This window comes from Capricornis sumatraensis, chromosome 2, assembly GCF_032405125.1.
Source record: "Capricornis sumatraensis isolate serow.1 chromosome 2, serow.2, whole genome shotgun sequence".
NCBI classification, from domain to species: Eukaryota; Metazoa; Chordata; class Mammalia; order Artiodactyla; family Bovidae; genus Capricornis; species Capricornis sumatraensis.
The window spans coordinates 135780256-135793825 of record NC_091070.1 but is presented as its reverse complement, the minus strand read 5'-3'; the positions used below and the strand labels follow the sequence as shown (position 1 = coordinate 135793825).

At 43.0% G+C, this 13570-nt stretch overlaps 1 protein-coding gene across 1 annotated transcript in view; it reads right to left on the bottom strand.

Moving 5' to 3' along the window:
- Nucleotides 1-1583: 1583 nt before the first annotated feature.
- Nucleotides 1584-13570, bottom strand: part of AKNAD1 (AKNA domain containing 1) — a 45203-nt gene continuing 33216 nt past the window's right edge. The window contains 7 exon segments of the mRNA XM_068960731.1: nt 1584-1715; nt 2406-2533; nt 3088-3308; nt 3729-3810; nt 6231-6335; nt 6452-6574; nt 9714-9811. Coding sequence (XP_068816832.1) covers nt 1584-1715; nt 2406-2533; nt 3088-3308; nt 3729-3810; nt 6231-6335; nt 6452-6574; nt 9714-9811 — 889 coding nt within the window.

Here is a 13570-nt window from a genome sequence, read left to right as displayed (position 1 = left end):
TTGGAATATGGTTTAATAAGGCAGGTATGGGCCATATTTTTAAATAAATACAATAGTAAGTTTCTATAAAGGTTAATCTGTGGGGTAAGGGACATTCATTTATGGCAGTCCCTTCTAACTTGGATGCCATGGATTTGCTTCAGGTCTCCATGAACTTTTAAAAATTGTGTGCAAAATCATGCATGTTCATACCACTTTTAGAGGGGCATGGGGCAGGGAGGCTCCCTAACTTTCATCACATTCTCAAAGAGGGTTGAATCCCCAAAAGTTTAAGTAGTACAGTCCATGGGGCCGCAAAAAGTCGGACATGACTGAGTGACTTCATTCACTCACTCACTCACTCACTCAGTCCCAGGAAAGAGGGAAAGAGCCAGTAAACTGCTACTCTGTCATTAAGGAGGTTGAGCATCAGTCCTTAAAAGCAGCAAATCAGGACTTAATCCCTGCATGCAGTTTTGGCCTAGGTAAATTTCATTAATCCATGACTATTATTTTTCCATATTTCTGACTTCAGGAGATCTCTAAGTAAATAATATATAAAACAATCATAAGAATTTCATTAAGTACTGAAAGTAAATGAAAAGTAAAGAACCTGTCTTGAGGCTTCTGGTTGAATTTCCTAGAAGCCCACTGAATATTTTTGTGTATCTTTCTAGAAAATGTATATGCCCTTTGAAAAACAAGTGAAGTCACACATATTTCTTAGCTTGCTTTTCTTCACTATCTTACAGATTATACACCTCATTCTTTTCAGTGGCTGCAGAGTATTAACTGTATGATTGTCATTTTTGAAATTAAATTTCACCTTTATTTATTTATTTGGCTGCTCCAAGTCTTCACCACCACATGTGGGATCTTTGATCTTCCTTGCAGCCTGCAGGATCTTTAGTACAGCATGCAGGAATCTTTCAATTGAGGCACGTGGGATCAAATTCCCTGACCAGGGATCGAACCCTGGCCCCCTCTTTTGGGAGCTCAGAGTCTTAGCCGCTGGATGACCAGGGAAGTCCTGACTGACATTGTTTTTGAATCATCATAGAGGGTATTAGATATGTTCCATTTGTGAGCCCTTCCCATCAGTCGCCATCCTCATACACATTATGTGACATATAGTTTGAGTGACTTATAAAGCAAAATCCTAGTAGTAGAATTGCTGCTCAGAGGTAATACTTCCAGAATTTGTAGAATTTAGTAGCAATTAATCGAGTTGTCTTTCAACAGAGTTGCACTAATATGTACTATCAGCAGTGTATGAGAGCACTCATCTCCCCCATCTTCCCTGACACAGCCTAGGTTTTCCAAACTTTAGTTTTTGCCATACTGACAGGTAAAAGTATATTTTACTGTTTTCATTTCTTTTATTATGAGTTAGTAACATTTATTTTTAAACAAATATGTGTTGACTTTGATTTTTAAGAATCAGATGTCCATTTTTTTTTTAATTGTGTCCCCCATTTTTTGCAATTTTGGTGTTTTCTCTAGAAAGTCATCTTCATAAGTTGTATAATAAGTAGAATACCTTTGGAGGGAAGACCAAGTTTTCTCTGCATTTTTTTTTTAATCCTTGGTTGCCTTGAGACAAACTAGTATTTCAGCTTTTTCCTCCATCTTTGTACTTTGGCAAGATCTTCTGCAATAGTTCTAATCATTTGATCAGTAGTTTGTTTCAAAATGGTTGCTGTCCTTAGGGCATGATCCAAAGACAAGTTTAAAATCTACAGAGGGAAAGTCCACACATTCTGGTTACAGAAATTTACTACTGCTCCTGGTAATTGGGTTATCTCATTAAACATTTCAAAGTGGAATTTTTGGAGTATTCTGTTTTCCACCCAGTCTATTTCTGTTTTTGAGAGCTAGTTTCCTAGGAAACCAGTGTGAGATGGAATATATTTTGTAGAGAAAGGGACAGAAAAAAAGATAAACACGTGACTGATGAGCATGAATCAGAGGATGAGGTCAGCAACCTGCTGGGCTGTTTCCCTGCTGTGGAAAAAGAGATCTGTGAGAAGGAAGAAAAACATGAGGGGCATTGAAGGGGATTTAGGGCCCATAGCCACTGAGGGGCACGCAGCGCATGCTTGTGGCGACATTGAAAGTGACCTGATTGAAAATAGAAAACCGCTGGCAGCTCTAACCCTAGTGTCACTGGAACAAACTTGGGAACGGCACACTGGGAAATCCTGTAGCTGAGGCACCACCCACAAAACACTTTCTCCAGGAAATTTCCCTTGGAACCAGTTTAGGAACAATACAAACCATGCGGCTGCTCAGGCTGTGTCTTTATGTTGGTGCTGAGCACAATTTGTTTCAGCAGAACATTTTTTGATGCTGTCATACTGTAATAATTTAAAAGCCATCAGTTTTGTGGTTAGGAAGACCAAACTCACAAGCTGCAAGGTCCTCACCTCAGATTCCGTTTCTTTGTTACTGCTAAAGTTGCTGGAGGATGTGTTTTCAGAAATCCTGCAGGAGTGGGAATGGGGTGAGAGTGTAGCAAGGTCTGACCTGTAAGAAAGGCAAAAGCACATTAATACTTGTGTAAAGCACCCTCTTCAACTCTCTGGTTCAGTAATGGGTGTGTGTGTGTGTGTGTGTGTGTGTGGTTCAGTAATGGGTGTGTGTGTGTGGGTGGGTGGGTGTGTTGGGGGCGAGGAGTTGTGCCATCTAAGATGCAAACCCAAGAACTAGCCAGTGGCTGTATTCATACACACTGTGCTGCACCATGGCAGTGCGTATTAGGGTTCACCCTGAATGACTGTGACTGCACAGCCTGAACTCTCTGCTACACTGTCAACTCTGCCTCCTAAATAGCTCTTAAATTCTAGTCTTCTCTCTTTCCTTTTCTACCACCCTTAGCTAAGCGGCCATCATCCCACCTGGCTTATTGTACTGGTCTCTTTCTTGGCTTCTGTGCTCCAGTCCTTGACTCCTCTAATCCATTCCCTCTCCCTTAGTAGTTAGGGTGATCTTTTCAAACACTAGGAAGCTTTAAAAAACACTCCGGTTAAAAAAAAAAAAAATCTCACTGGCTACCCGTTAAAACTGAGAAGCTGAAGTCCCTCCCTCAGCCCACAAGCCCCGACCAGCCTTCCCTCAGCTGTCCTGCCCCACTGCCTCGCCCTCTTTTGGGCTCCTGCCGCATTGCTCCTGAACTTGCCAAGGGCTTTTCCACACCAGGAGGCTCTCTCAGACTGGCATTTCTTTGCTCGCGCTCTTCCATCCTTGCTGACTCATTCACACTTACTCTTTGGAGCTCAGCTTCTCCAAACCCCCATATGAGGTAATAGTACTCTATGCCCCCTTTTCCTCTACCAAAAAAGTAAGGGCGGAGACAGTAGTTGACTTTGTCTCTGTGTCCTCAGGACAAGCACAGTGTCCTGCTATTGACACTCAAATATTTGTTGAAAGAATAACTGAATGATTGAAATATTAGCCAGATGTAGGTTTGAATCCTGACTACTACTTAAGATCTAGGTCAGGGGGCTCCAACCTCTGGGATCTAATGCCTGATAATCTGAGGTGGCACTGATGTAATAATAATAGAAATAAAGTGCACAGTAAATGTAATGTGCTTGAATCATCCCGAAACCCCCATGGAAAAACTGTCTTGCACAAAACTGAAGTCAAAAAGGTTGGGGACCGCTGCTGTAGGTGATCATGGGCAGACAATAATGCACTGAGCACACTGCATACACCAAACGGGCAGTCATTTTGTTAATCATACTTACTTTCTTGGTATGGGTTCACATCCATCATTAGAGGGTTTTGGATTTGCTCTCTGGAAACAGATCCATTTTGGTTTTGAATGAGCTGAAAAAAGTTAGCTGTAGTCAGATTCAGAGCACAAAAATGATCCCCAAATCCAATGGTGGGTATATGGCTATCCTTTCCTGAACTTTTCTGTATAAGTGAAATATTTCATAAAGCTTTAATAAGGAAATAAACCTAGGGAACGTGGAAAGTAGCCATTGAGTATTCTGAATTCAAGGAAAGAAATTCAACATTTAAAAGGAGTTTTATTAGCAGACAAGAAACCAGGAGTCTAAGTTCCTTTGGTGCTAGCTGGGTGACCTGGGCATGTGTATGGGTTCAACTTCTTCATTTGGCAAATGGAGGGATAATACTTTCCAAGCGCTTGGACCAAATGGATTTCTAAAGTCCTCTCTACTGTAGGAGCAAGGATTCTAGGAGTCAGAAACTAAAACATTACGTTACTAAGACAATCCTAGAAAACAGAGACTAAACAGATAAGATAAATATGGGAAAGTCACCATGGAAGACACGAAGAGCTCCAGGGAAGGGAAGAGAGGCAAAGTGTGTGTGTGCTCAGTTGCGTCCAGCTCTTTGCAACCCCTTGGACTGCAGCCCACCAGGCTACCCTGTCCATGGAATTTTCCAGGCAAGAACACTGGAGTGGGTTGCCACTTCCTACTTCAAGGGATTTTCCCGATCCAGAGATCGAACCCATGTCTCCAGTGTCTCCTGCACTGGCAGGTGGATTCCTTTCCACTAAGCCACCCGGGAAGCACAGTGGGCAACAAATATGTCTTCTCTGTCGCTGAGGCTCCCTTTCCCTCCTTCTCTTGCCTTTCCTCCTCTCTTCTCTGTCTTCCCCTCTTTCTCCTTTGGTTTCCTGCCATATCCACTGGTCTCTAGTATCTTGGCTTCACTCCCTCTCAGGAGGGTCCCACTTGACAAGGGGACGGGGGATTGTCCCTCAGACATGGAAGGCAAGGCAGGAGCCAGAAAGTCCAAATTTAGTCACACTGCACCCTGACTTATTTGTCGTGACAAACAGTGGTACTGATGATCTCAGTCTTAATTCCTTGGTCATCTCATTCTTTATTTGAAACATAGAAACTGAGAGTTGGAAAGGGTCCCATTCCCATTCAATCTATAGATTTACAACATCCTGACAAAGTACCGTGTATCTCAGTCTGCAAGTGGAACTCACGACCTCCTGCAACAGCCTGCTCCATTTTCTGTCCATTCTGGAGGGTCTCTTAAACACTGAACAAAAGACGCCTCCCTGAGACTTCTACCCTCTTGGCCACTGTACATTTACTAATGGCATTTCAACATCACTTTTCAAACGACTCAATTGCTTTCCTCATTCGTATGTTAGAATGAGAAGTCGCATGTACTGTTGACCCCAAAACCAAGGAGATAGTAAAGAAATGTGCCTGTTGCTTCTGTGGAGCCTTGGGGACAGAAGTGTTCCTAAGACACCTCGACAGAACACATCCAGTTGGAGGACTGGGCAGCTGGGGGCAGGTAGGGGAGACACGGCTGAGTTTGATAAACACAATTCTTTAGTCTTGGGCATTGCAACTGTGAAAGGTCAGAAACATTCTCTCTGGCGCCCTGTCCCCAGCAATGGAGAGAAAGAGCTTTGAAGGTATGAACTCACCCATGAGGAAAGGATGTCAGAGAACCAGACCCAGCTGTTGTTCAGAAGCAAGACAAGGGTGTGCCCTCCTCACTTTGTGTTCCCTTAGTGCACTCTGTTCTCTTAGCACTTAACCACATCTTGCCGTGGACTAATTAGGGTATGAGTTCCTTTTTTTCAACAGGTTGTAAACTCCTTGAGAGGAGGTTCCCATTGTCTTATTCATCTTTATAAATAAATGTTTGTGGGATTTTAGATATTTCCAAAGACAGCAAAAGTTTGCATTGAAATTAGCAACATGATATTTAAGGAGTGTAAAAATAGTCTATTTCTTTACATACTGACTTTTACTGCTGCTGCTGCTGCTGCTGCTGCTAAGTTGCTTCAGTCATGTCTGACTCTGTGCGACCCCATAGACGGCAGCCAACCAGGCTCCCCTTGTCCCTGGGATTCTCCAGGCAAGAACACTGGAGTGGGTTGCCATTTCCTTCTCCAATTACTGGGGATATATTTAAAGCTTTTTCCCCTTCTGAATAATAACAATAATAGTGGCAGTTAGTCATTTGTTCATCAAATATTTATGACTTGTTGCCAGATTACACTAGTATAGCACTTGGTAACTTTCAAAGTCCTTTATTGCTAGGACTGCATGTCTAGCAGCCCAGCCCCTTGCCATCCCGGTGTCAGGCTGGATATGGAAATGTCAGATGAGTGCTGGAGCCCGGGCAGCAGACTCAGCAGGTGCTCAGCATAGGGTAACAGTGGCCAGAGCGATATGTGTCTCCCACGGAGGGAGTCTAGGTTGTTTACAAAGATGGGATCATGCAGGAGATGTACTTACTAGGTGAAGAATTATTTTCATTTAAATAGCGGAGCCGAGCAAAGGCACTTCCTTCTGTATGATTAAAGAAATTCTGTCCTGGGGTGTTGTATCTATAATGAAATTCTGAAAAGAAAAGATTAAAAATGCAACTCATTGCCTGCAAACAACCGTTGCTCACTTACGGACAGAGAACCAGATACAGCCTGGTTTTTTTCCTGAGCTGGCCCAGTTGCTTTCACCTTTAGGTGGTTCTTTACTGCAGACTCTCTGGGAGTTATGAATCTTAGTGCCACAGTTCTCACACTTACTACTCTGCAGTCCAATCCAAGAGGCAGAACAGCAGCTGTATCCTGTATCAGAACCTGAAACAGCCCAAGTTATGCAAAGGAAGTGTGAGATTTTTATTATTATAATCCTAAAATGTGCTTTGGACAGTAGAGCTCTGATCATGCAAAGTATGCATTAGCCCCAGAGTGTTCAGTTTTCCCAGGGGGAAATTTATCGCACAAGTTGCCAGCCTAGGGGTGATATTTGGGACACCCCCCCCCCGCTTATGACAACTGAGAGATGTTTTGTTAAGTAACAGTTCTGATAGGAAAGTCTCAAGATTTGCCCAGCACATATGTATGTGTTTAGTAAAGGTCTTCTGAATGGAAGGATCTGTGAGAATTTGGCCCATTGAATTATCAGACCATCTTGCATTTGTAATTATTTCTCAAGATTTGCCCTGATACATCCACATTTTCTTCTCAGACCCTACAGTGGCCAAGAGCTTATTATCCAGGCAACTGGAAAGATGGTTTTCCTCTACAACACATTCATAAATCCATATGGGAACTTGAATCATAGCTTTGCCCTCATCAGAACCACAGAGAGGCTAGCAGTAGAGAGCATGTGTATCTGCTGCAGGTCTGGGTCTTGTTTGGCAGGCTGTGGGCAGTGGCACTCTCCAGTAAGGCCAGAGCATGGGAGCCTGGCCCCAGCAGGTGAGTAAGTCACACTTGGGTGTCCAAGCAATTCCAGCAAAGAAGGGGTTGGGGGACAAAACTGCTGCCAGTGCTATTAATACCTGCACCTTGCTGCACTCTTGGTTACACTCATTGTAACATTATCTACCAAAGTGTAAATCACAAATGGAGTGAGCTCTAGGAAGGTTTTTTCCCTTCCCCAAGTCTCAGTCAGTAGTCACTGAATGCCTTCTAATTCAGAACTCAAGGAAATTACAAATAGAGGAAGAAAGATGTACACCCTGGGCTGGCTGTGTTGTACAAGGGAAAGAACGTGCGCCTGAGTTTGAAGCCTGATTCTGCTTTGTACTGACTGGGCCTGAGTTTGAAGCCTGATTCCGCTTTGTACTGACTGTGATGGTTGGTAATATGTCACAAACTCTAACATGCTCCTCAAAGGATAGAACCTGATTCCTCTCTCAATTATGGTTGGATTTAGTGACTTGCTTTTAACAAATAGAATAAAGTGGCAATGATGGTGTATAACTTCTAAAACTAGGTTGTAAGAGTCACTGAAACTTCCATCTCAGTCTTTCTCTTGGATCACTTGCCTGGGGGAAGGAGGCTACCAGATCATAATGACATTCAAACAGCCTACTGGCCCGCCTGGCGAGGAACTGAGACCCCTGGCCAATGGCCACGTGTGAGAACAACCTTAGACGCAGATTCTCTAGCCCCAGTAAAGCTGATGATGATGGTAGTATTGGCCAACATCTTGACTGCAGCCTCATGAGAGATCTTGAGCCTGAACCACCCAGCTAAATGGCTCCCAAATTCGTGGCCCACAGAAACAATGACAAAGCAAATGTTTGTTGTTTTGAGCCATTAAGTTTTGGGATACATCATTACACAGCAGTAGATAATACAGCAGGCTCTTTGACCCTGGCAAGTTGCTTAATTCCTACTTATCTATACAATAAAGACAATAATTCCTACCCTTTAGGGTATTATGATAGTTAAGTGATAATATACTATATGTCAACAATTCTCAAATTTTTGATTTCCGAACCCTCTTACACTCTTAAAACTGAGGACCCCAAAGACCTTTTGTTTATTCTAGTTTTGGTAGCTCAGATGCTACAATGCAGGAGACCCAGGTTCGATTCCTGTGTCAGGAAGATGCCCTGGAGAAGGGAATGGCTACTCCCTCCAGTATTCTTACCTAGAGAATCCCATGGACAGAGGAGCCTGACAGGCTACAGTCAATGGGGTCAGACACACTGAGTGACTAACATTTTCATATATCATAATATGTGGTGTTTTTCATACCTGCACTAAAAGTCTATCTTCTTCTTGCACTGGAGAACTGTCATACAACATTCAGTTGGTTGAACATGGATTAGTAGAGAAGTATTTATTTATAAATTTTAAGTCACTTTTACTCGGTAGAATCATTTAGATTTTCCTAAGACTGAATGAGCAGTCCCAAGGGTTGTCTTTTTTTAGAATTTTAAATTGAGAAATAAAAAAAACTTTACAAACAATAATCATTTCATGTTCACAAAATAACATTTTTATGAAAAATAGCTATTTTGAAAATTTAAAAGATCAGTGACCAGTGAGAAGAGCGGCAGTGTTTTGTGTTTTGGCAAATACCTAGAATATTTAGCTTAACCGAAGGCAGCTGGCTTCCACAGGTGTGTCTCCACTCAACCTGTTGCAGTATTGTTCTTTCAGGGAAAAGAGAGGACCTCACAGCCCTCCAGGGACCCTCTGACCACACTTTGAAAGTCTCTGCTCACTTCTCGTGTGTAGAGTAAGTGTTCAGTCCGAGAACCCTATTATTATTATTAGAAAACGTGTCTTCTACAAAGAAATAGAGCTACATGTGGCAGAGTAGGAATGATACTGAGCTGAAGAAAAGGCTCTTGGCTATCAGACCGTGGGAACGTAAGCAAGCCTGTTTAGTTCTCTGGCCCCTGTTTCCTCCTGTATAAACTGGGTAAATTAGGCTTGGGTGCTGACTTTCTCCCTCAGAGCTGCCTAAGCTGCAGCCCTCAAGCCCACCTCTTCTTCATCCAGGGCAGTCCTGCCAGCGATTGTTTTTCTGCTTAAACTATCTTCGGAGAAAGGTCCTTGTGACTAAAAATCATTGAATTCCACGCACTGGTGCTCTCTGGGTCTCTTCTCCACTCTTTCTGCTCCTATGAAATGTATTGGACAAGTCCTCAGCAGCTCCCATGTACGTGAGCTCCTCAGGTGCAGATTCTTTTCATGCTGGGGGGCTGCCACACAGAACTGAGACCACCTCATGACTGAGTCACGGAGCCCTGCGACTCCAGGCAGAGACAGGTGTGGGCACTTTCACCCTGCTTGCCACATCTCGCTTGAATCAATTCATCACTAATTCTTTACATTTTGCAAAAACAAAAATTAACATGCAACACCCTAGTCTAGGTAAAGCTATTTAGCATAGCAGGTATTCTGCCCATAGTGAGCAGAACCCAAAGAGGGACCAGAACCATGACGACCGCCCCTAGACCCCTCAACTTACCGAGAACTGAGTCTGGGTGCAGCATCTTGTCTTGAATGGCAATAGGAAACCTTTCACACTCAATTCCTCTGTGATCTTTTTTCTCCATTTTTTGCTCCCTAAAAAAGATGCAGAAGATTCCATAAACGTTTAGTACACTGCTAATAGAGATAGTGAAGGAAGTGGTAAAAGTGAAATGTGAAATTTCTTAGCTCAGAGCCAGTAACGATGGAGGATATATATCATTCTCAACACAGCCAACCCTCAACCCTCTGCCTGACTGAGAGCTTTCCTGATGAGAAAGTGCACCCAGCACAGTCTGGCCTGGTGAGAACATGTATGTGTGTGTGTATTAGACGGTCAGTCGTGTCTGGCGCTTTGCAACCCCATGGACTACAGCCTGCCAGGCTCCTCTGTTCACGGAATTCTCCAGGCAAGAATACTGGAATGGGTAGCCATTCCCTTCTCTAGGGGTTCTTCCCGACCCAGGTCTCTCGCACTGCAAGTGGATTCTTTACTGTCTGAGCCACCAGGGAAGCCCAAGAACATGTATACCAAACATTAAATCTGTTTTGTTTTCCTGAGGATAATATCTAGTCATCATATCCACATACACAATTAGAAATATGAAATACAAAGTTATAAAACTTAGAGTTTCCTTCATATTCATGCTTCAAATTCAGTTCTTATCAGAGGAAGAAGCTATGCTACCTGTTGGTACCAGATCACATGAGTTTGTATCCAAAAGTACAAACTGAGCAATCCAAAAAGTCCTGGATTTTGTTCTGAGTCTCTGGTGACTCAGTGATAAAGAATCCGCCTGACAATGCAGGAGACTCAGGTTCAATCCCTGGGTCAGGAAGGTCCTGTGGAGAAGGAAACGGCAACCCACTCCAGTATTCTTGCCTGGGAAATTCTGTGGATAGAGGAGCCTGGTGGGCTACAGTCCAAGGGGTCACATAGAGTTGAACACGACTTAGTGACTAAATGGCAAATATGGGGCTAAAGTCTATGAGACCACTGTTGTTCAGTCACTTGGTTGTGTCCAACTCTGTGACCCCATGGCCTGCAGCATGCCAGCACGCCAGGTTTCCCAGTCTTTCACCATCTCCTGGAGCTTGCTCAGACTCATGTCCATTGAGTCAGTGATGCCATCCAATCATCTCATCCTCTGTCATCCCCTTCTCCTCCTGCCCTCAATCTTTCCCAGCATCAGGGTCTTTTCCAATGAGTTAGCTCTTCCTATCAGGTAGTCCAAGTATTGGAGCTTCAGCTTCAGAATCAGTCCTTCCAATGAATATTCAGGATTGATTTCCTTTGGGACTGACTGGTTTGATCTCTTTGCAGTCCAAGGGACTCTCAAGAATCTTCTCCAACACCACAGTTCAAAAGCATTAATTCTTCGGTGCTCAACCTTTACGGTCCAACTCTCACATCCATACATGACTACTGGATAAACCACAGCTTTGACAAGATGGATCTTTGTTGGCAAAGTAATGTCTCTGCTTTTTTAATATGTGGTCTAGGTCGGTCATAGCTTTTCTTCCAAGGAGCAAGCGCCTTTTAATTTCATGGCTGTGGTAACCATCTGCAGTGATTTTAGAGCCCAAGAAAATAAAGTCTGTCACTGTTTCCATTGTTTCCCCATCTATTTGCCATGAAGTGATGGGACCAGATGCCATGATCTTAGTTTTCTGAATATTGAGTTTTAAGCCAGCTTTTTCACTCTCCTCTTTCACCTTCATCAAGAGGCTCTTTAATTCCTCTTCACTTTCTGCCATAAGGGTGGTGTCATCTGCATATCTGAGGTTATTGATATTTCTCCTAGCAATCTTGATTCCAGCTTGTGCTTCATCTAGCCCGGCATTTCTCATGATGTACTCTGCAGAGAAGTTAAATAAGCAGGGTAACAATATACAGCCTTGATGTATTCATTTAATTTGGAACCAGTCCATTGTTCTAAGTCCAACAGTTCTAACTGTTGCTTCTTGACTAGCATACAGATTTCTCAGGAGGCAGGTAAGGCAGGTCTGGTATTTCCATCTCTTTAAGAATTTTCCAGTTTGTTGTGATCCACACAGTCAAAGGTTTTAGCGTAGTCAGTGAAGCAGATGTTTTTTCTGGAATTCTCTTGCTTTTTCTATGATCCAGCGAAAGTTGGCAATTTGATCTCTGGTTCCTCTGCCTTTTCTATATCTAGCTGTACATCTGGAAGTTCTCAGTTCACATACTGTTGAAACCTAGCTTGAAGGATTTTGAGCATTACCTTGTTAGCATTTGAAATGAGTGCAATAGTGTGGTGGTTTGAGCATTCTTTGGCATTGCCTTTCTTTGGGATTGGAATGAAAACTGACCTTTTCCAGTCCTGTGGCCACTGCCAAGTTTTCCAAATTTGCTGGCATATTGAATGCAGCACTTTAACAGCATCATCTTTTAGGATTTGAAATAGCTCAGCTGGAATTCCATCACCTCCAGTAGCTTTGTTCATAGTAATGCTTTGTCAAGACCATGTGGTGTTCATTTTAGTGATGGAAGGCCACCAGGGGGCATCAGAAAGACACCCTATGGTAGTCATACTGGGACACTTCCCCCAGCCATCTGTAGCTTCAGTCTCCCTTCTTCACAGAAACTCTAACTCCTTGAAAGGGATTTTAGTTGATAAAAATTCTTAAGAAAGTTCTAGCTCAGCCCCTAGGATACTGTAATAAGCCCCTAGGGAATGTTGCTCATTCTTAGTGTGGAGGGCACCGTGCCCAAGATATCCTGGACATAGCCAGTGAGTCAGGAATGAGACTGATTCCCGGAAATGGGGTTTGAGCCTCAGGCCTTGCTTGCAAATGCAGGCGCATCCAACTGTGCCTGGGCCTGCTGCGGGGGACTCCAACCCTGCTTGGAGTCTGTGAGGCTCGGGGCTGAGAAGCCAGGCACTTTTCTGCCTCTTGGAAAAACATGCTCTCCTCCTGAGTCACATATTTTCTCACACCTTATTTTCTGTCTCCACCCTCCTCCTCTGGGGCATGTGAACATCTGCTCTCCAAAGTGGAAAACTTGGATTGCACTCAAGTGAGCTCAGTCTAAAACACGACTTTCTTTTTCTGCCTCTTTGAAACGTCTTTGTGCACTAAAATCTTCTTGCCAAACGGCTAAGGGAAGCTCTACTTGAGAAGACAGTTTTTCAGTAAGACAAAGTAGCTGACATGTAAATCCAAAATCTCTTAAATCCAAAATTCTGCATCAGACATAAAGGGATAAACATTTTACCTGTAGCGTAATTGTTACTTATCTGCACATATATAAATATCCTTCAAACAGTATATGCATCAGTAGGCTAAATAAATAATACACCCCATCTGAGAGAACTCTAATCTTCTAAAAGAGTAAAGAGTCTATACAGTCTTCTGTTCAACTAATTCCTCAAGGATGATGTAGTTTACCAAGATTTCAAATGATAAATCATGCCTATCGCCAGCAATAGATTTACTGTTAGATCTGATTTTACACTTGGTTGTGTTTTACCTTCTAACTTGTTTGTTATAAAAGAGGAAATGTAGTCTGGAACATCGGTCCCTGTATTGGTACTTAAGTGCTTCTGTGAGGTCTAGACTAGAAATTTGGTAGAGAAATATCTAGTACCTTGAATGCTTAATCAGAATGTTTTTTAAATGTCAGAATATTTTTTATTATACTTGTTTTTATTACTGTTGTTTAGTTGCTAAGTCATGTCCGACTCTTTGGAGAAGGCAATGTCACCCCACTCCAGTACTCTTGCCTGGGAAATTCCATGGACAAAGGAGCCTGGTAGGCTGCAGTCCATGGGGTCGCGAAGAGTCAGACATGACTGAGTGACTTTACTTTCACTTTTTACTTTCATGCATTGG